Source organism: Periplaneta americana, chromosome 4 (genome assembly GCF_040183065.1).
Source record: "Periplaneta americana isolate PAMFEO1 chromosome 4, P.americana_PAMFEO1_priV1, whole genome shotgun sequence".
Taxonomy (NCBI): Eukaryota; Metazoa; Arthropoda; class Insecta; order Blattodea; family Blattidae; genus Periplaneta; species Periplaneta americana.
This window is the reverse complement of record NC_091120.1, coordinates 37,556,477-37,580,495: the sequence shown is the minus strand read 5'-3', so window position 1 is coordinate 37,580,495 and position 24,019 is coordinate 37,556,477. Positions and strand designations below refer to the sequence as shown.

Genomic DNA, 24,019 nt, shown 5'->3' with positions numbered 1-24,019 from the left:
AAACATTCAAACAATTAAGCGTTCAAAAAACAAGACAAAAAGCCACAATTCAATATTTAGTCTATCTTCCTCTTATCTCGATCATCTTGCAGTCGAGTAGGCATGGAATTGACTAGTCTTTGCAAATGGCGACTGTTCTTAGACACGATATTCCAGGCATTCTGAACATACATACATAAATGTTCTGTCCATGGGCAGGTCTTTCATTGCAAACCCAGCAATCTCCAATCTTTCCTATTTTCTGCCTTCCTCTTAGTCTCCGCATATGATCCACATATCCTAATGTCGTCTATTATTATTTTCAACCAGAGACCCAACCAATTCCTTTTTCTCTTTCTAATCAGTTTCAGCATCATTCTTCCTTCACTCACTTTTTCAAACACAACTTTATTTCTTATTCTGTCTGTCCACTTCACACGCACCGTTCTTCTCCACATCCACATTTCAAATGCTTCAATTCGTTTCTCTTCATTTCGTCGTAATATCCATGTTCTTTCTCCATACAATACCACACTCCACACAAAGCACTTCACTAGTCTCTTCCTTAGTTCTTTTTCCAGAGGTCCGCAGAAGATCCTTCTTCTTCTATTAAAAGCTTCCTTTGTTCATGTTTGCAGTTTTTCTTGGGAAGGATAGGCCTAAATGCGGTAACATCCCGTTGCATTCCGCACACCACTATCTCTTTCGCATCTTATTAAATTCCAGGGGGCCCAAGCCTGGAGATGAGGAGAGTGGATTTGACTAATTGGGCCCTCCGGATTTCACCGAAAGTCACGGCAAGGGTTAAATATTAATTCTATCAGGATGTTTGACCCGGTCAGAGACCGGGGAATCTCAATTAGCCTTTGCCCCCCGCATCCTGGACTAGCTTCTACGAATCATCAGAAAATCTTAGAGTGTGATTGGGCCAATTTTTCCGAAAATGTTTCCACACTTTTGCTCTCGTAGCTCAGCGGACGAACGTCGGAATTTAGATGTCAACGTCTCAGGTTCAATTCCTCGTTACTCCTTTTCATTTTATTGTGGTTCAAGATAGTATAATGTAATAATACAAAAAGAAAAAGTAATACCAGTATTATGCAACTGGATTTTTCCAAACCTAATATTAAATTTATGTTATTTATATTGCTAAAGAACGATTACAATATAAATAACTTGAATATTATTTATACAGTATCACTAAAGAACGATAACATTATATAAATGATAAATATCGGTTTGTTTAATTAATATATTGCGAAAGAACAATAACAATATAAATAACTTGAATATTGTTTTATAATGCTAATGAAGGAAAACAGAATATAAATGATAACTTGAATATTATCTATATCGCTAAAGAACGATAACAATATAAAAAACGTGTATATTATTCATATCGGAATTTCACAGATTTATTACAGATGTATTTAAGAAATTGAAAAAGAATATTAATTAGTAACAGTGTCCTATTTATTCTTCTTGGAGCCAAATTTGTAACTTTTAAAAGTGTGGTTACTATGTTGAAGTGTATGTGTTGTAACGGATGCTTGATTTGTTATGTATGTGAGTCAGTTATGGGATGCTTGATGCCGTCGCAATGTCGTAATTATAGTTTGATTGTGTTTGTGTGACTATTGTGTATTAATTTATGATGTATGGTACGGAAAGCTGCATATTTGTGTTATAGAAGTGTTACGTATGTGTGTTGTTAATATTTTTGTATGTTTCAAATTGATACCTGATATTTGTTTTGCAATCGCAATGCCTAATTTACGGATTGTTTATGTTTTGTTTACATCGCGTAAGCTAATTTAATTTTCTTTTCCATTTCTCTTTATGCTTATCTTTTTTGTGTATAAAACTATAGCCCTAACATACATATGTAAAATAGGGCTAACCCCCATTGGAGATACAATAATAATTATTATTCATATCGTTATAATACGATAACAGAATACAAATGATGACCTGAATTTTATTCATATCTCTAAAGAACGATAACAAAATATAAATAACGTGATATGCATAAAGAACGATAACTGGATATAAATGATAATTTGAATATCATTTACATCGCTAAAGAACGATTAAAAAATAAAATGAAAACTTGAAAAAGGCCCGAACCCACGACCTTTGAATCATTAAACAAGCACTCTACCGCTGGTCTACGAGGCGTAGATATGGAACACTTTCATAGTTCCGGAACTGATTGTACAAGCACATGCATCGTGTAACATCGCCGCGACCCGAAGTGGACTTTGAAAATATTCGCTGTTCACGAGTGCGGCCACTTTTTTTTTTTTTTGACAGCTGTACATGAAATCCAGCGCTACTTAAAGAAGTACAGTGACATCATTTTATTTTTACTAACATTTTTAATATTAACTTGCCTATACCTCTGGAACAACGCCGTTTGCTACCCCCTTCCACGACTGGAGTTCGATGATACTGGCGAAATATACAAACAAATCACTTTACTAGGTATACGAGGGAAGAAAAGTAGTTCATCCATTTACGTAAACTAGGATATATTGCGCTTTTGAGTTTGATCATTTTCATTAGGTTTTTGTTTAATCAAAATACAGTACTGTATTAACAATGAGTGTTTTTACTCACGAACTGAGCTGTCCATGTGGACGTATTCATTATGCAGTGTATATTATACTGTCTACAGCACATTAGCGTACAATATATAGAGAATGAAGTTAAATTGAAAAATAATCATAATATTGTTATTCAAACACATTTTTGAAAATGGTGGCCGTTCATTTCGATACAGGTTCAGTTCTAATGTGCATATTATCGCGCTATAGACTATTGTACCTAATCCCAATTACCAGTTTCGTTCTTCTTACTAGTAACTCATGTTGAATTAATTCTGTACCTAATTTATAAAAGAGTACCTTACGTACTGTAAAGTCAATCTTCACTTCTGTCCGATCCGAAAAGATCAAATTACTCAGACATACTATCTACTCTCCGTCCAAGTGGTTATGTCGCAGGATTGTAGAAAGGGAGGAAATCACGTGACAGTTAATTACTTAACGAGGCCCTTTTATTTAAATTATCTTAAACAGTTGTATAATATTACGTAGATGTCCAATTCCTAACAGAAATTAATGTTCTCAGGAAAGAGCTAAGACAACCTAGCTACTAGCTGGCGAATAAAAGCTGGTGGGAGAAACCGGGGTAAGACGTAGGCAAATGGACGACAGTACCTGTGCGAAAATGATGCAATATTGAAAGCTCTTTCGTCACTGGAAAACATATTTTTGAAACGTACTGTTTACTATGACCGTAAGGCTACTGTGACTGTATATGCGGTCTTGGATCTGTATGGAGGACGGTTGAACGTCATTAGTAGAAGGGGTGGGAGTGAAGTACATTCAAAAACTCAGGTACAATAAAAATTAAAGTAAAAATAAAATGATGTCCCTGTATATGTGTGTTGTGTCTATTCACAAATTACAGACCGAAAAAAAAAAATTGTTAAGCAAGGGATTTTTTGAGTCTTTCGCCCACCAAAAATGTAAACTTGCCCATAACTTGTGAACCATGAGAGATACAAGGACACATTCTTGTGCCGTTGTTGCCCTCAGCTGCGATGTTATTGCAGAAGCAGCCAGGCAGCCATTCAAGCAACCTGCGAGGAGTTTGGAGTGACCGTGGCAAATGAACTCCTCGAAGCAACTAGCGCAACTTCGATAAAAGCAACGGCAACCTCAAAACCTGTGCTCATTCCATGCAGTGCCGCCGATGCTGCTGGTTCCTCCATCATCGGTTGCGAGAGAGGCGTTCAGACGGAACCGGTCGGTACTGGGGCCGACCGCGGAGGCAGACGTGTTCAATGTGCCAATGTGAGGGGGCGCAGTGTCGCGGAAATGCAGCTTCCATGAAGGATTCGATCCGGGTCGTCACGTGTTCTAAACGTCTTGTAACCTAACCTCAACAGTGCCGGAGTAAAATGTAAGCAGCGAATCTAATAGTGCTCAAAATCATCCAAAAATGGAGTCAAAGAAAAGAAAGACGGAGCAGAGGTGGACTGTCTGTGTAGTTCTAGGTGCGTGTGTGTATGTGTTGTTAAGTGCGTGTGTTGTAAACGCTACTGATCAAAGTGGTGATACTCTTCCATCGGAAAATGACGTAACACCAGAAAACCTAATGGACTATGAAATAGACAATATCGCTGATCCTCGTGGAAACAGTTTCGGAGGTTATATAGTGGGCAGAGTTGTGGACTCCTTAGTTACTATTTCAACTAAACATTGGCTGCCATACACAAACAAGACTGATTCAGGGAGAATGTTTTCTTTCTTAGATAAGAACAACAGGACATTTAAAATGTACGGAGATAATCCGATGTGGGACGGGTTGTTTAAGGAATGCGGTGTTAGAACAACTTTAACGTGCGTTAAGAAAAATGTGTTTGAATATCTAGATCGTTCCATTGCAACTGACGGGGATTTTGAAGTCACTGACAGTTTAGTGTTTACTAAAAATGAGAATACGTTTGAAAACAAATACGATAGACATCTGAACAACGCTTCGCACCATCATAATAGTACTAATAGTACTGAAGAGTTGAGTAAATCTGAAGAAGGGCAACGCGTGGTGAACAATGAGGATTCGGAACAACGCTCGTTCGATTCGTTTTACAGCTTAACGAACGTCCTTTATGATAAAGGTGTCAAGTTCGTCATGACTCACGACCTTGAACTCCAGCTGCCAGAGATGCTGTTTGATGGCGCTGTTGTGCGGATTTCACCGAAGGCGCTGGAGGAAGATGGCGGCGCACTTTTGAAATTAGAAGTAAACCGGAAGAAGGATGATTCCGGCGAAGGACGAATATTTTTCAAGAAACGTAAGTTATAATGTTATGAATGTAACTGTTAGTAGTATAGACAGTATTCAAACAAATACAGTATAGGCTAAATAAACAGGGACGGGGAACTATCGACTATCCTTCGAACTCCATTCACCAATTGGGAGGGACAGTTCAGCTTTTGCTTGGGGGAAAGGATTTTTTTTTTAGGAAAGACCTTATATCGTATATCGCAGCCGCGGCGAAAATGTGACTCACGAGCACATTGTGGCTCGCAGTGCTTTTCTCTCGCTTCCTACCTACAACCCCCACCCTCTTACTCACTGGAGTCAAACTCCGTTCTATTTGTATTTGTCTCGGACCTGCAAGTGGCGTATCGTCGCAATATCTCTCTCGAAACCATGTACCTCTATAAAAAACAAAAGTTTCAAGTAGGATGGGAGGATGCATTCTTTTGCTTACAATATGATGAAAATATTAAATGTATGATTTGTTCACAAATATTACTAGGAAAACGGTTGTATAACATAAAACGGCATTATAAGTTACTACATGTTACTGATGAAACATTAAAAGGTTAAGTATTATTATTATTATTATTATTATTATTATTATTATTATTATTATTATTATTGGCCACTGGCTGTTGTACAGCACATTAAATAGATAAATAAATAAATAAAATAAAAATAAAATAAAAATAAAATTATTATTATCATTATCATCTCTGTACGTCGATTCTTTTACAGCAGATGTACGAATAATGCGGTTAGATTTTCAATTTAAACTCACAGATTTACAATGTGACGTTAAATGAAAGCTAAATGTAAGGACTTGACAGATATTGAACTTTTCAAATCTTTGGAAAAAAATAAATATTTGAAGCTTCGTTCTTTCGCTTGCTCTGTTGAAGCCATGTTCGCTGTAACTTACGTTTGTGAAAAATTATTTTCAACAATGAAAATAGTAAAAATCAAATTTAGATCACGACTGACAGACAAATACCTTTGTGATCAACTACGATTGGCAGTAAGTGACATAATTCCTTATTTTGAAACTTTGTCGCAGAGACATTCTGAAGATAGTTAATTTTAGGTTGTGATAATGTGTCCTATGTTTCTTGTCCTAAACATTAACTTCCCCTTCGGTTGTCCGCCTCCCTCCATAGGTGCTATGCACGTTGCAGCTTACACAGTGGCTCGGCGCACCATGGCCTTTTCGCCACGGCTGGTATATCGAGTGGCATACTTCCTTCATGTTTCCTATGAAATAAACTATTTTCCTTACAGCAAAGTGGAGTAAACTCGACTAAAAGGAAAACTAGCGAAAGTACAAATTGTTACTTTTTCAGGAGAGCTAAAACAAATATGGATTGCTCATATAAACTCCATTGTTATATTACGTGGTAGGTTTTGTGTGTTAGAAACTAATTTACCATGTTCGAGAGTAGTTTTGCTTTGCCAGAGGGTAGTTCTTATATAAATAGTCCTATATACAGAATGATCCGTAAGTAATGTCATTAATTTCTGGGGGTTAGTTTTTTTATATATTTCAAACAAACAAAGACAATTTAATACAGTTTCCTCATTTTTGCTTCCTTTTGGAGGTACGAATTATTTTATATGAAACCTTACACAGCATGTTTTGGGAAAACCATTGACTTAATTCCCAATATGCTTAGTCAGTTTAAGGGGAGGCAGAGGTGAATATTTCAAAATCCACAAAATTTATCCGATTTGTTTGAAATTGATCATGAATACTAAGTATGTTATTAGTAATGGACATACCAAGTTTCAACTTCTAAGTACAATAGTTCTGTAAATATTAATAATTTTATAAAACTTTATATCGTTTGATATAAAATGCTCCATGCACCATATTGTAAGAAATTTTCAATATTTCTTTTTATTTATATGTTCAGAGAAGGTATATAAATAATGATAAGTATTAGTTTATTATGGGAATAATATAGTAATACAGTTATCTTGGTTTTAATTTCATACTTTTAAGGGCACAAAATCAAAAACTAATATCGGAATATCAAAATAAAGATAATAAAAATGGAAAAAATCAAATTTTCATTTTTTCTTCAATTTTGTTCGAAAATTTCACCTCTACCTCCCCTTAAGAGAGCAGAGTATTTTTATCATAATAAATGATTGAAAGAGTTGTAGTTTTGTTCATAAAATTTGCAGAAATTTTATCCGGACAAATGTAACTTTTAGTTCTGCAAAGGAATTTTTCAGAGTGGCATTTGTTCGGATCAACATTCTTCACATTTAAAAGACAAAACTAAAATTCTTTCAATTATTTATCATTGCAATGCACTGTTCTCTTAAACTGACTATGAACATTGGGAATTAAATCCGCGGCTTTCCCAAAACACACTATGAAATATTTTATATAAAATAATTTTATCTCGAAAAGGAAGCAAAATTGTATTAAAATCTGTTGTTTGAAATATCTCTAAGAATAAGCCCCAGAAATGAAAGACTTTACCTACGGTCCACTTTGTATACCTTCAGTGCAGATTCGCTATTTGTCTCTTTCCCTAGTTTGCCAAAGGGGGATGATTTCAGATGCTCATATCTTTAAAGTTAATTATTTTTTTTCCATTTTTTAAATATACTATATTATTTTAAATCACAAATAGAGCTGATAAGATTTAATTTTATGGTCAAATTTACACCACTTTAATTCACAGCAATAGACACAATAAAAATGACAGCTGTCTTGTAGCGTGATTTTGTCTAACAAGCAAACATTCTGATGGGGGCAGATAAAAAAGTCAATTTTTTTCACCATGTTAATAATGTCAAAAGAAGTGATTGTACAAATTTTGGCCACTCGACCGCAATTACGAGGGCCGTAAAAAACAAGTTCGCCAGGAACCGTTAACAGAAAGAAAACATAATTTCATTAAAAAAATTCATAAGAATAGTCACAGCAATTATTGAGCTATTTTTCAACATATTCCCCACCGGAATTGAGACATATTTTGTCATATCCTAGGATCGACAGAGAGCTGCAGACGGGTGCCAAACGCTGGTTCCGATCCCAGGCGGCTGACTTCTACGACACAATGATACAAAAATTGATCCCATGGTATGACAGATGTCTCAATTCAAAGGGGGATATATTGACAAATTGCGCAACAATTGCTGTATTTATTTCAATAAATCTTTCTATGCAGTTGTGCTTTTTTTCTCTCTAAACGGCTCCAGGGAAAATTACTTCTGGACGGCCTCGTAATTGCAGTCGAGTGACCAAAATTTGTATAAGCACTTCTTTTGACATTATTAACATGGTGGAAGAAACAAAATTAACTTTTTTACCTGCCCCCCTCCTCAGAATGTTTGCTTGTATGTCGAATTCAAGCAGAGCCTAATTCACACGACTAGGGAAAGAATGTTTATTTTGCATCCAATTTACTTATCTTCGTTATACATTATTCATAACTAAGGTTCGATAAAGTAGCTGTATCAGGATAGGCATCTTTAGTCTGTGCGTTTGTCCCCCAGCCGACGGTAGTGACGACGTATATTCATTTCCTATTGGCTGTACAGTCCATTCACTGATGTTTTAGGGGGTGGGGAGCGTTCTTCGCAGCAGTATAGTTCTAGCTAGTAGAAGGGGTTAGTGTTTACTTAGTCTGAAGGAAGTCAAGGACCTTCACTTAACACTGGAATTGGGTATACATCCGGTGGCAGTGATATATAATATACAATAACGTTACAATAATTACAGGAATAAACTTACCATAATTACAGTAATAAAATAACATAGATAAATTAGACGTAAAATTAATTGTAACTATAAATAAACCTAGGACTATAAATAAAGACTATGTCATAAATAACATCTACTATAAGAATAATAATAATAATAATAATAATAATAATAATAATAATAATAATAATAATAATAATTCTTTATTTATACTGGCAGAGTTAAGGCCATAGGGCCTTCGCTTACACTCTACCAGGTCACAAAGTATACAAGCAGTTAAAATTTAACAAAAAGTTAAAGACTAGAATACTAACATATTACAAAAATATAATAATAATAATAATAATAATGATAATAATAATAATAATAATAGCATAATAAAATCGACACTAAACAACATGAAAATAATACAATAATAGAAAAAAGGAAGTAAAATACATTGGAATATAGTAAAAGCAACTCATTTATTACAAATGGTTAATATGGAAAACGTAAGGTAGAATATAAAAAAATGGAATGTAATAAAATAATAATAGAAATGAAAAGAAATACGAATATTAAATAAAATTCACAATAAAAAGGCTATGACAATAAATTCATGGTACCTGGTACCTAAGCGAAAGTAAACCAAACTTATAAGAATTTATATTAACCCGTTGACACAACTATTGTCAACTTAAGTAATTACAAGTCACTTTAATTAATTAAATAGGTATCATCTTATTTCATTACAGGATAGAACTTAGATAATTACACTGCACCTGCATTACTATTAAATCTCAGCCCAATTTTTTCAACCTTTCCTTAAATGTATTGATTTTGAGAGGACCACCCTGAAAGACTGCCGTAGGTAAGCTGTTCCAATCTGCTATTGTAAGGCTAACAAAGAACAATTTTGCAATTTACTTACTTACAAAAGGCCTTTATAGAACCCGGAGGTATATTGCTGCTCACACACAAACATGCCATCGGTCCCTGTTCTGAACAAGATCAATCCAGTCCCTAGCATCATATAATAATAATAATAATAATAATAATAATAATAATAATAATAATAATAATACTTAAAACTTACTTACTTACAGATGGCTTTTAAAGAACCCGAAGGTTCATTGCCGCCCGCACATAAGCCCGCCATCGGTCCCTATGTCCACAACTGTGAAGTAACGGTTAGCGTGTCTGGCCCCGAAACCAGGTGGCCCGGGTTCGATTCCCGGTCGGGACAAGTTACCTGGTTGAGGTTTTTTTTCCGGGATTTTCCCTCAACCCAATATGAGTAAATGGTGGGTAACTTTCGGTGCTGGATCCCGGACTCATTTCACCGGCATTATCACCTTCATCTCATTCAGACGCTAAATAACCTAAGATGTTGATGAAGCGTCGTAAAATGACCTACTAAAGTAAAATAAAAATCGGTCCCTATCCTGTGAAAGAGTAATCCACTCTTTATCAATAACAATAGTAATAGTAATGATAAATTATTATTATTATTATTATTATTATTATTATTATTATTATTATTATTATTCAATAAATATTTATTGTAATGCCTAGGGAAATTATCCTGCATTCATTGATGATGATGATGATGATGATGATGATGATGATGATGATGATGATGATGATGACGATGATGACGATGACGACGACGTTGATAATAATGATAATAAATTAATTGTTATTTTTGTTTTATTATCCTTTTATTTCATTCTGTTACTGCGCAGAAAAGCAATATATTTCGTATGTAATAACAGTGTTACACGAGATAATCCCCACCGCAGAATATTTGTGGCTTACACAAGGGACTATAAAACATATGGATTCATATTTCCACTCGCAGCTATTGTATCAGAATGTATTCGAATTCGTTGCTTTGGATAACAAAAGAGAACATCTTTTGTTTGTTGGAACGGCACTAAAAACATTTCGTTTATAAATATTTCATTTTTTTTAGATTGTAAAGCTTTTTGTATATATCTCTGACCCAGAAATCAAACGTGTAATGAAAAAGGTGAAATTCATTTTTCGGTATATACTTCCTGCGAGGTCATTTAATGTCAGTTATACTCACTATTGACAAAGAGATGGTATATTCGATAACAGCTCGTTACAGGATTGAGTTGTATTCATGTGTTCTTTCTTTCTTTCTTTCTTTCTTTCTTTCTTTCTGCTTTCGTCGGTGAAGTTCATTGGTAGCTCAGCTTTCCAAGATCTTCCAGTAATTGCTGTACTGATTTTTTAACCTGTGCTCTCGGCTGGCTCCGCAGCTTGTACATGGCAGCTGATTATTTCGTAGCCCGTGGACTAGAAATCTCTTCTGTGCTTTGATATTGATAAAAATTCCGTAAAGTAAATAGGCCTATGGGTTTAAAGGAAAAATAAACTTGTTCATGCTCTTCGGGTGTACAAATGCTTCCTTGGCCAATGTGGAGGTCATGTGACAACTAGAGTTCTGCGTTTGGTCACTTTGAATAATAGCCTTGCAGATTTTTACAACGAATAACTCATGTTGTATGTAACAAAAACTACAGGGACATCATTTTATTTTTACTTCAATTTTTATTGTACCTGAGTTTTTGAATGTACTTCACTCACATCCCTTCTACTAATGAAGTTTCAACTGTCCTCTACACACAGATCCAAGACCGTATATAGTAAACAGCACTGAGTTAGTATAGTACGTTCCAGAAATATGTTCGCGTTTTCCAGTGACGAAAGAGCTTTCAATATTGAATCATATTTTCGGTACTGTCCGTTTGCCTACGTCGCATCCCTATTTCCTCCACCTGCTTCTGTTCGTCCCTCTGTAAAAGCAGAGCTTTCTTAGCTCTTTTCTGAAAACATTAATTTCTGTTAGGAATGGGAGGTTTACGTAATATTATACAACTGTTTAAAATAACTTAAATAAAAGGGCCTCGTTAAGTAAATAACTGTCACATTTAATGTGAAGCCGCCTCACCAAAATGTATATTGCTTAAAAAAAAAAAAACTGTCACGTGATTTCCACCCTGCGGCATAACCACTTGGACGTACAGAAGATAGCATGTCTGAGTAATTTTATCTGTACGGGTCGGACAGAAGTGAAGATTGAATTTACAGTACGTAAGGTACTCTTTCATAGCACAGGTACATAATTATTTCAACATGAGTTACTAGTACGAAGGACGAAACTGGGAATTGGAATTAGATGCAATAGTCTATAGTGCGATAATATGCATAAAAGAACTGAAGTCTGTATCGAAATGAAATGCCACCATTTTAAAAAAATGTGTTTAACTATCCATATTATGATTATTTTTCAATTTAACTTTATTCTCTATATTGTACGCTAATCTTTTGTAAACTGTATAATATACACTGCATAATGAATACGTTCGCATGGCTAACTCAGTTCGTGAGTAAAAACACTTATTCTTAATACAGTACTGTATTAAGATTAAACAAAAACTTAATGAAAATTATCGAACTCAAAATCGCGATATTTCCTAGTTTACGTAAATGGATGAACTACTTTTCTTCCCTCCTATTATTAGTAGAGTGATTTGTTTGTGTTTTACGCCAGTATCATCGAACTACAGTCGTGAAAGGGGGTAGCAATCTGTGTTTCCGGTTCTCTAAAGGTATAGCCAGATTAATATTAAAAATGTTAGTAAAAATAAAATGATGTCCCTGTATAATATAATATTGGTGGAAAGTTCTCAAATGTTTAACAACCTTTTATTCGGCAACTATTGTTAGGATTCTGATTGTTGTCCATATCGACAGGAAAACTAATGAAGAACAGTTTTGCATAATGAAGAATAATTTATCTCTCTGGCGTATTTCAATAGTGTGGACGGTTTTCGTGTAAATTTAATTTAAGAAACCCCTAATTTCAAGCCACTTCACAATGTGAGTTGATTGCAACACAGCACCTGAGCACAGCTCATTTTATGTTATGAAGAATGGTTTCTCTAGCAACAAATTTCTGTGGGTTAATCTAACTTTCAAGGCCTAACAACAATAGCTGTAAATACAACAGAAAACACGATCGTGCAGAAATATATTTTAATACCATTCTTAGAATACCGGTACGTATGTTTTTTATTTTTTTTTATTTTTACAAATACAGTACGTGTGCTTGTATAAATAAATAAATGGTTACTCAGACATAAAATCAAATAATGGTACTGTTTCACAGTTTTGTACATAAGGTGGCTGCTCCTGTTATGGCCATGTTCCTGATATGGCCACCTACCTATTGTGAGTTAGTTAACCAAACAATCCGCTAAATTGCAGCAGCATCCAGTGAAAGGGCATCCTGGTATGTCACTTGATCGTTTTCCATCCAGTCAGGTTGAGCAGTATGGCGTCAGTTGCCTGTTTTGCGGTTTTCATGTAACCTTTTCTTATTTTTCTCTGGTAAGTCTCCTTTGTTTTATGCATGTTTTTCAAACACTTGTTTAATGAAAACCAACGTACTCCATCCAGTTTTTAATGTTCTGTTGATTGGTGTTGTAGTTGATGGCGTATCTTTTACGAGTTGTTCATAATCAAACGATTTTCGTGAAAGCTTACCTGCTCCTGATATGACCATATCAAATGCACCATGGCCATATCAAGTTCATTTCACTTTTATTTTTTCACCTGACAAATTTACATGCCTTATAGCTGGGATTACGCAAAAATTTTGTATTTTAAGAAAAACAAGTAATTTTTTTATGCAAAAACCTGTTTTGACTACACTTTTGAATTATAAAAAAGATTATTAAGTGTCATTTTTATTCATTTTACACCAAAATTATTTAATTTTAGCACAACTGCGCTATCAAACTGAAAATAATCACGATTTGTAGAACATGGAACAAGGTGGCCATATCATGTGCACATGTTCCTGATATGGCCACTAGGTAGACTTTTGGAATTTGGGACTTTTTGGACAATTAAGGCTATTTTTATAGGAAAAGGAAATTGTTTTAAGAAAGTCCATTAGACTGAGAACGAGTAAGAAAAAAGTGGTTAAATTTTTTTCAAAGTGGCGGCTAGAAAAATTCTCAAACCTTAGCATGGCCATGTCAGGTATACCTACCTTAACTGTAGAGTACTTACGTTGACATAATTGAAGAGAAAGAAAAACTAGATATTCTTTTCATTTTCTATATATTTGAATTGATAAGTCGTCAATAAAAATAAAGGCGAATAGAGCACCTTCTTGTCTGTTTCGTTTCAAACAACTCTGGCCGGTAGGCTGTAGTTAAGGGATGATTTACATTGACTTAAAGCCTTAACTTCAACTTAAGAAGACTAACGTTTGTTTGTCTGATGTTAATTACTTTGATAAACATCATATAAAAGTGTTTAATCTAGTTAAGATACTCAGAGGACTAAACTGTATCGTATACAAATAGACACACTTCAAAGAAACCTGGAGTACGACTGAAGGCAGTCAATGCAAAAGTGGCTCAGAGTGCCAACAGCATTATTTGAGATCATTAACCCCATCTTCATGAATGGGGCGGATAGTTTACGTCCGGAATCTTTTACCGTGGAAAGACTCATCATGCCATGTTTGCAGTTTTTCTTGGGAAAGATAAAAGCAGTAGCTTCCCGTTGCTTTCCACACACCACTCTTTCTTTGGCATCTTAAAAAGATCCCAGAGGGCCCCAGTGTGGAGGTGAGGAGTGTGGAGTTTACTTATTAGGCCCTCCGGACTTCACCGGAATTCACCGCAACGGTTAAATATCAGTTATATCAGGGTTTTTGACCGGGAAATCCCAGTTAGCCTTTGCCCCCCGAAATAAGCCTGAAGGATATTATTCTTCATTAGATTTCCCATCGATATGGGCAAAAGTCACGATCCCACTCCAATTAATTACCGAGTAAGAGATTGTTAAACATTTGGGACAAAAATATTTTTTCTGAAAAAAAAAAACTTTGAACTTTCCACCAATATGGCATTTTAGTTTTTTGTTACATACAACATGAACTATGGAAATCTGCAAGACTATTTCACTTCCACCCGTATAGGCATCATAGCGGACTTCTCTCCCCTTTATAATATAACTAAAATGAATTATTTAATTATACCGCTTATAAATAGAGTTAGCTCCCTATATATTAATTTATTTGTATTTCCAATAATAGAAAAAATGGGAGATTTACATCTGTTACTTATACAGGGACATCATTTTGTTTTTACTAACATTTTTAATATTAAACTGGCTATACCTCTGGATCAACGTCGTTTGCTACCCCTTCCACGACTGGAGTTCGATGATACTGGCGTAATATACAAACAAATCACTTCACTAGGTATAGGAGGGAAGAAAAGTAGTTCATCCATTTACGTAAACTAAGAAATATCGCGTTTTTGAGTTCCATAATTTTCATTAGGTTTTTGTTTAATCAAAATACAGTACAGTATTAACAATGAGTGTTTTTACTCACGAACTGAGCTGTCCATGTGGACGTATTCATTATGCAGTGTATATTATACTGTCTACAGCACATTAGCGTACAATATAGAGAATGAAGTTAAATTGAAAAATAATCATAATATGGATATTTAAACACATTTTTGAAAATGGTGGCCGTTCATTTCGATACAGGCTTCAGTTCTAATGTGCATATTATCGCACTATAGACTATTGTATCTAATTCCAATTACCAGTTTCGTCTTTCGTACTAGTAACTCATGTTGAAATAATTCTATACCTATTCTATAAAAGTGTACCTTACGTACTGTAAATTCAATCTTCACTCAGATAAAATTACTCAGACATGCTATCTACTGTCCGTCCAAGTGGTTATGTCATAAGGTCGTAGAAAGGGAAGAAATCACGTGACAGTTAATTACTTAACGAGGCCCTTTTACTTAAGTTATTTTAAACAGTCGTATAATATTACGCAGACGTCCAATCCCTAACAAAAATTAATGTTCTCAGAAAAGAGCTAAAACAGCCCAGCCACTAGCTGGCGAATAAAAGAGGCAAATGGACGACAGTAGGCCTACCTGTGCGAAAATGATTCAATATTGAAAGCTCTTTTGTCACTGGAAAACGCGAACATATTTTTGGAACGTACTGTTTACTATGACCGTAAGGCTACTATGGCTGTATATGCAGTCTTGGATCTGTGTGGAGGACGGTTGAACTTCATTAGTAGAAGGGGTGGGAGTGAAGTACATTCAAAAACTCAGGTACAATAAAAATTGAAGTAAAAATAAAATGATGTCCCTGTACATGTTAGAAATTATGTAAACAACTTAATAGGCCTAAGTCATATTACAAAAGAGGGAGATGTCCGCTAGGAAGACGCCTATTTTCTGAACTATAGTATTTGTTTTTTTTTCTTTTTTTGGATTCTTCAGATATCAAAACGTATAAAATACAAAAAATTACAAATCTTTTATAAATAAATAAATAAAAACACATTGGTGGCTTAGAAAATTGACATGCACCATTGAAATTTAGCCAAAATATTAACAAAATGCATAAAATTTATAGAAGAAAAACCACCAAAACAACTTAAAAATGCTCCAATTGATTTATTTGTTAATATCAGTTCACAGAAGGTTTCATAATGGCTCTCAGTCACTTCCAAACAACGCAAGTCTGTTTTAGAAATTATTTAATGTTTTAGCAACACTGTTCGGTTGCTTTTTTGCATTTCATATGTAATCCTTTGTTATGACTAGGCTTCGGCCTAGGGACATAGAGTAACCAGTTTAGAGTACACGGAGTATAAATGACGTCATGACCCGTGTGCAGTCACTCGACTGCAACAACACAGGTGAGTCCGTAATGTGCATTACCGTTGTTTGTATTGCTGTTTGGCTGTGGTACGCGTAACAGGCTTTGGCGTAGGGACATCTGATTGAAGGTTACAACTCACGTTAATACTTTAATCACAGACATTTATTGTCTACACTAGGAATGTACTGTATATACTGCATCTGTACAGGGTGAAATATATTTTGTGCCGTACTGTGACGGACTGTTTACATGTTGAGACACGAAGTAATGGCGCTCTTCATCTCCCACTCCACTCGACCAATAGAACACTATCGTCCATGCGTTCTGAACTTCGTGCGTTTCTGTGCCCAGAAGCCTGCTTATAATTATCCTAGATCTCGTGGTCAATCCTGGTAGAGAAAAATTCTCCGCGTCAAAAAGAAAATCTAATGAGTTGAGAGTATGAAATCTTTGAAGCAATTCAGTATTTATACGTACAGGAGTGCTTCTATCATGTACAGTAAGTTTTTCTCAGCGTGAAGTATAACATGGAGATAATATGACAAATATCCGGGGTTGTAGCCAAGAACTTGGCTTTCGAATTCCTCGAACGCTGCTCCTTTGTGACAGAACATTAACCTATCACTACCTGAGGCAATGCGACTGAGTCACAAGAATGTGATTTAGTACCGCCACACTTATTCTTTCGCGGACTAACGGTACGTGAGTGACGTTTAGGTTAAAAATTAGAACACGAGTTCAAACACCGAGTGAAGGTGGCACCCTTCATGAACAAACACATGCATGCAGTCACCTCTTTGAATATTTCATTCAACTTGTCATCTTCGACTCTGACCTTATCTACTCATCTCGCAGAGACGGACTGGTTCGCGCATACAGAGTGCTAAGAAAAGCATTCAATATTTTGATGGTTGGTAGTATTCACCAAAACAAGAAAAAAGGTAAACTTGGTCCTAAAATTAATTATCTTCCGAGACATTAGTACTTGTTCGTCAATATCATAGGATATTATCAATATGATTGTTCTTAAAAAACATTCAATATTCTGAGTGGTGGTAGGCCTACTATCCATCCAAATAAAACAAAAAGGTTAATAAACATTGGTCTTAAAAATAAAATTTTCCGAGATTTGAGTACTTGTTCATTAACATAATAGGAGATGATCTATTCTACAGGGTGAAAAGTAATTAAACCGACAAACCCGGAGAGGTTGTATGAGAAACCAATACAAACACTTTTCTTTAATGTCATATTGTGCTGTGAGGCATTATTTCGCGAGAACACCAGATCTTAATGTAACACAAAACATTGCCATGCTTTATTGCTTGAGCCTCTTATAAGATATATACACATCAAATTCACTATAAAAGATGTTCAAAAACATTTACACACCAAAATCACTGTAAAAGATGTTCAAAAACACTTACACATCAAATTCACTGCAAAAGATGTTCAAAAACACTAACACATCAAAATCACTAAAAAAACGATGTTCAAAAACACTTAGACCTACACATCAAAATCACTACAAAAGATATTCAAAAACACTTGCACATCAAAATCAGTGCAAAAATGTTCAAAAACACTTAAACATCAAATTCACTGCAAAAGATGTTCAAAAACACTTAGACCTACACATCAAAATCACTGCAAAGATGTTCAAAAGACACTTACACATCAAAATCAGTGCAAAAGATGTTCAAAAACACTTACACATCAAAATCACTGTAAAAGATGTTCAAAAATACCTCCATTGACCTGTACACAAAGGTTACATCGGCGGGACATAGATTGCCTAACGCGTTGAAAGACTTCAGGATGATCGTTTATTTCTCCTGCTGCAGCAAATATCCACTCCACCAGACCGGTTTAATAAAGCCAAGACGTACAACAAAATGTGAATTTGTAGAGTCGTCATGAACTGAAGAACGCATACGCTTCTGCCGGTTTAATAAACCTTCTGAGGAAAATATGACATTAGAGAAAACCGTTTGTTTTGTTGTCTCGTACATCCACCAGGAGTTTGCCGGTTTAATTACTTTTCACCCTTTATATGATTTCCATTCATTGTAACGCAGTTTTCTGCCCTACATCTTAAAGAACCAGATATTGTTACCCTTTTGTTTATTGCTTTTCTATTTAAGATACTGTATGCTCAATAAGAAATAAGAAAAAAGAACTCACATTAAGATAAGACAATTATATGCTTTTCATAAAATACCAATTTCATACATACAAAATTTAATTTCAGGACTTACGTTCTTTGTTACACATTTTCCTTGTTTTAATAAGTACTTCTACCTCTCAGAATAATGAATGCTTTTGTCTTCAAATAAAATCACATCCTCCATCTCCTATGATGTTGATGAATAAGCATTCATACCTCGAAAGATATTAATTTTAAGACATATTTATTACCATTTTTGATGAATACTAGCATCTCTCATAACGATTTTATTTGAAATCCCTGTAGGCAATTATTTTAACTGTGATATTACCGTAGAAAGGAATCGTTGATGTGTGAGGTCAGCCAGAATTTTGTATAAAGAGCTCGATTTTCAGATATTCTGGCTATGTGCTTCAGTTCTCAATTCCGCCGCTAGGAGCACGGTATCTAATGAACATGAGAAATCTCTCGTGTACAGAAAAGGCACAGTGTTTTAAAAGAGGCTGTAGTTGCGTACTTAATGTTACACCCAAATGAAGCATGTACTGTAGGCCTACTGTATACCCTAAAAAAGCCATAAAGTAACTTTTTTTTTTCTAAATTACCTTTTACTAATGTCATAAATTTGTACACAAGTCGCTGTAAAAATGATTAAGAAACAGCCGCTGACAAATACTTTTTATTTCCTGAGAACTTTATTGATTTAATCTACATTGTCAGAACATTATCTGCTCCACAAGGAACATCGTGATAGGTACTATAGTTTTCTCAAAATTTTGTAGCCAACGTTATTTTAAATGTTTTTAGAAGATGACTTGAAATATTAGAATAACGTATGTCAGAAAATATTTGTGTGGACATTAATAATCGAATGGTACAAATATATTACTTGCTGATTACACTGAACAACAAAAATTTTGCTCCAACTTAAAACAGTGTGTCCCTTACGGTTTGATGTGCGCTGAATCCGAAAATGTATCTCTTTTCTTCGTATCACATAAGGTTTTTAACATATACTATGATTACACTTTTCGATTAGCGCTCCCCCAGGAAACATCTGGCGCGGATGGGGGTATAAACCAAAACAAAAGTAATGTATTTTATGAGTTTATGACTTATTTGCGGTTTATTATGGTTGTTGGTATGTTATTTTGTACTTCTATTAAATAAACAGATATTGGTCCCTTCTATTAAGTAAATTTCATAAGAGTTCAAAGTGAGGTCTATACAATTAACAAACAAGGGTGTGGTTTTCAGTATTTAAACGAAACGTTTACCAGTTTGAGTGAAGAAAAATTAAAAGAGGGCATCTTCATCGGTCCACAAATTCACAAAGTTATGGCTGACTCTTTGTTTGAGGAAAAACTTTCCGTTACAAAAAGAATGGCATGGCGCGCTTTCAAAGATATTTGCTCAAATTTCCTTGCAAATTCTAGGGCAGAGAACTACATAAAACTTGTTGTGGAAATCATGTTAAGTGCATATGACAAAATGGAGTGTAATATGTCTCTCAAAATACACTTTTTACATTCTAATTTGGATTTCTGTCCTTGTAACTTTGGAGCGGTTAACGACGAGCATGGGGAAAGATTTCACCAAGAAATATCAGAAATGGAAAGGCGATATAAAGGAAGATCATCATGCCTGTAGACTATTGTTGATTCCTTGTAAAATATAGTCCCGGGTCTAGTTATAAACAGAAGTCATCCAGAAAATTATTTTAAATGTAAGTTAAAATTCCGAGATTTTTCTCATTATATGTATGAAATATTTTTATTGTTGTTGTGTTTTAAACTATGTTACATCATTTTTGTATCCAGTACACATTTTTCAAGTATTATGAGGAATTTTGAATCCGTAGTGTGTTGTAATTTTATCAGTGGCGGCGAAAAATTAAAAACAAATAAGTTTTGTCATAAAAAATTCAATTCATTTTCCCCGGAAAATGGTACGTGATGGGACAATTTGGATGTTAAATTCAGATTTAGGACACACATATTAGTAATATGTACCTATTTTTATTTCGGAGCAAGACAACAAGTAAAAATTTGTTGTTCAGTGTTATCAAGTCATTTTGGTATAAAATTGAGAAGATATTGAATACATGCTACATAAACTTATTGATTAATTTACATCAGGGGAATTAAAAATTACTTTAAGCAAAACTGAATATATCATCTAATTTCTTTAAGGAAATAGTGAAGATTTGCCTTAATTTTATTAGAAAAGAGTAGATGAAAATAATCAATGACGTTTGCGTAACTGCATTTTGTTTCCACGAAAGTATTTATCTCCTATCGTAATATCCATCGAAATTCTAGGTAGACGTAACATCATTCACGACATTCTTCAGCCCTCAAACGTTAAGTCGCTCATGTCATTGTACTCAGAGTCAAAGCTTCTCCGACGTTTCTTGGTGCGCTTTTCTGAGACAGTGATTGATGTAGGGGTGTTTAAGGATTATGTATCGATTGACTACAAGTAGGCCTACGCAAGTTAACGAGACTGTGGAGACCACGGTGCACCACACACGAGTTGTTCCCCTTAAATTCCTTTAATAGTATACCTTTAGTTAATTATTTAACGACGTTATATAAAAATATACTAGCTTTATGATAGCGAGAAGTTATTTGCTGATAAGAAGCCCAGGATTCGCCATAGATTACCTCACATTCATCTTACGATTGGGAAAAAACACGGAAAAAAACCAGTCAGATAAATAGTCCAAGCGGGAATCGAACCTACGCCCGAGCGTAACTTTGGAGCAAGGAAAATACAAGGATAACAAGGGGAATACAAGGATAACGAGGGGAAGGCAAGGAAAACAAGGGGAATATTAAGCGAACGAGGAGAGGTGTTTGAATTTTTAAGTATCAGTTCCCAAGTTAGCCCCCCCATCAATACCTAGTGAGAAGAAAGACGTAGATCTACGTCAAAGTAAATAAGAAAGTTAGTGGCGACGTCTGGGATTCTGTTACTGTAAGCCGAAACTGTAACCATTCACCCAAAGAACTTAGCTGGATTGTGATACCAGTGAAAGTAGAATGAGTAAAATTAATTACATTGTTGCTGTATCCTCAATTTTAACCTATATTTCTGACAAATATATATTGGAAATTTGGAATGTAGGGTAAACTAGGTAGTTATTGACCAGTATACGGTGATTGACCTGTTCCTTTTTTCAAGTATATTGTGAATAAACCACGATCGTGATTTCACTTTTTGCTGCATATACCTCTAGTAACAACCCTTATTTGTGGTTAGTTGTCGCTGTTCATCCCACTGAGTTAGTGTCTGTTGTCTGAGAGGACTGAAATCGATTGGAAATGCAACTGAACTTAAACAAGTGTAAGTAACTAGAGAAATTGCTAAGAATAATGCACGCAATAATTTATTTATTCTGCAAAGGATACATAAATTCTGGTGCTCGTTTTTACACTCACAGTGTGAGAAAAGGTATAAGGTTTCCGTCCACAGAATATTATTTTGTAAAAGTTTTTATATGACATAAAAATGCCCCGTGGTCAATCACTATAAAGTGTATGTCCGCAAACTACAGTGATTGGTCGTTCATAAATTATTTGTTAGAATAATGACCAATGTGCTTCAATTCTATATATGTTATCGGTTAAATGATGGGGATTTTTACAGGATTGATACTATATTATAATGCCTAAGCCAGGTAAAGTGCATTATACAGGGGAAGCTTTGCGAAACGCTACAGAACCTGTCCGCAGTGGATTTGATTTAAATGAAGCTGCCAAGAAGTTTAGTGTCCTAAAAGCAACCTTAGCGTCCAGAAACCAATATCCCGTTGAAGGAAAAGTGTTCTTTGGTCCTCGTCCAGTGCTGGGTGAAGCCATTTGTAATAACATCAGAGAAATGACACACACTTGCTTCTGATAAGGCACAAAAGAGAAAAATGGAAAAAGAGGCAAGAGAAGAAAGGAAGCGAATAAGAAATGAAAGAAAAGGCAGCGAGAAGAGTTCTTTTCTTATTTTTTTTTAACTTGGTTATTTAACGACACTGTATCAACTACGAGGTTATTTAGCGTCGATGGGATTGATGATACCGAGATGGTATTTGGCGAGATGAGGCCGAGGATTCGTCATAGATTACCTGAAATTTGCCTTACGGTTGGGCAAAACCTCGGAAAAACCCAACCAGGTAATCAGCCCAAGCGGGAATTGAACCCGCGCCCGAACGAAACTTCGGATCGGCAGGCAAACACCTTTGCCGACAGAGCTACGCCGGTGGCGAATAGTTCTTAATGAAAAAGATCAGAAGAAGAGAAACGAAACATACAAGAAAAAAGTGAAAATTGTGAAAATGTGTTGTTCAATCACTAATAAATGAGTATTCAATAACTGTGCAGTAGACGGTCAATCATTAATAAGCGTGTGGTCAATAACTGTGCAGTAGACGGTCAATCATTAATAAGCGTGTGGTCAATAACTGTGCAGTAGACGGTCAATCATTAATAAGCGTGTGGTCAATAACTATGCAGTAGACGGTCAATCATTAATAAGCGTGTGGTCAATAACTGTGCAGTAGACGGTCAATCACTAATAAGCGTGTGGTCAATAACTGTGCAGTAGACGGTCAATCATTAATAAGCGTGTGGTCAATAACTGTGCAGTAGACGGTCAATAACTGTAAAAGTGGACTTGTTGTGTTTATTTAATTTATCTTTTCATTAAAATTTTATTTTTTCTTTTGTTTATTGATTTTGATTTGTTTCTGAATCTTCACTTGGCCTTTAAAATTCTCTCAATAAGTTACCACTGTTTTCCGCTATTTCATTGTTTTATTATTCATTAGCTTAAGTGGTCAATCACTATACAGTTTACCCTATTTAAGTAGGAATGTGCTCTCATTTTCTCTAAGTCATCGCAGGATCTCTTTATTGGGCCTGTTACTACCGTAGTATTTAGAGGTATTATTTATTTTAATACCTTAAGTTCCTAATTTTGGACGAACTCTTTCTTGCCTACACACATGTATTTCGTTTTGTAGAAATTGAATATAGGATTTCACTTTCTACTTATCCATAATTATAGCAAAGACATTGAATTGTGATGCGTTATTGAAAGTGCAACTGATTAATCAATTATGCAAAAATCATTTAATTAATTTCATTTATTCATAGTATTCTGTCCAAGGGTAGGTCTTTCACTGCAAACCCAGCATTCCCCAGTCTTTCCTATTTTCTGCCTTCCTCTTTGTCTCCTCATATGATTCATATATCTTAATGTTGTCTATCACCTGATATCTTCTTCTGCCCCGAACTCTTCTTTCGTTACCATTCCTTCCCGCGCATCCTTCAGAAAGTAGTTTCTTCTCAACCAATTCCTTTTCCTCTTTCTGATCTGTCTCAGCATCATTCTTTCTTCACCCACAGCTTCGTTTCTTATTCTGTCTGTCCATTTCACACATTCCATACTTCTCCATATCAACATTTCAAATGCTTTTAGTCGTTTCTCATCACTTCGTCGTAATGTCCATTTTCTGTCCTATACGGATGCCACACTTTACACAAAGTACTTCACTAGTTTCTTCCTTAGTTTTTTCCTCCGCAGAAGAT

General features: G+C 35.1%; 1 protein-coding gene across 1 annotated transcript in view; it reads left to right on the top strand.

The window, feature by feature from the left end:
* The first annotated feature begins 3,635 nt into the window (after positions 1-3,635).
* Positions 3,636-24,019, top strand: part of LOC138697714 (uncharacterized) — a 142,257-nt gene continuing 121,873 nt past the window's right edge. Inside the window, exon 1 of the mRNA XM_069823194.1 lies at positions 3,636-4,843. Coding sequence (XP_069679295.1) covers positions 3,988-4,843 — 856 coding nt within the window. The 5' untranslated portion in view covers positions 3,636-3,987. The remainder of the gene's footprint in view (positions 4,844-24,019) is intronic.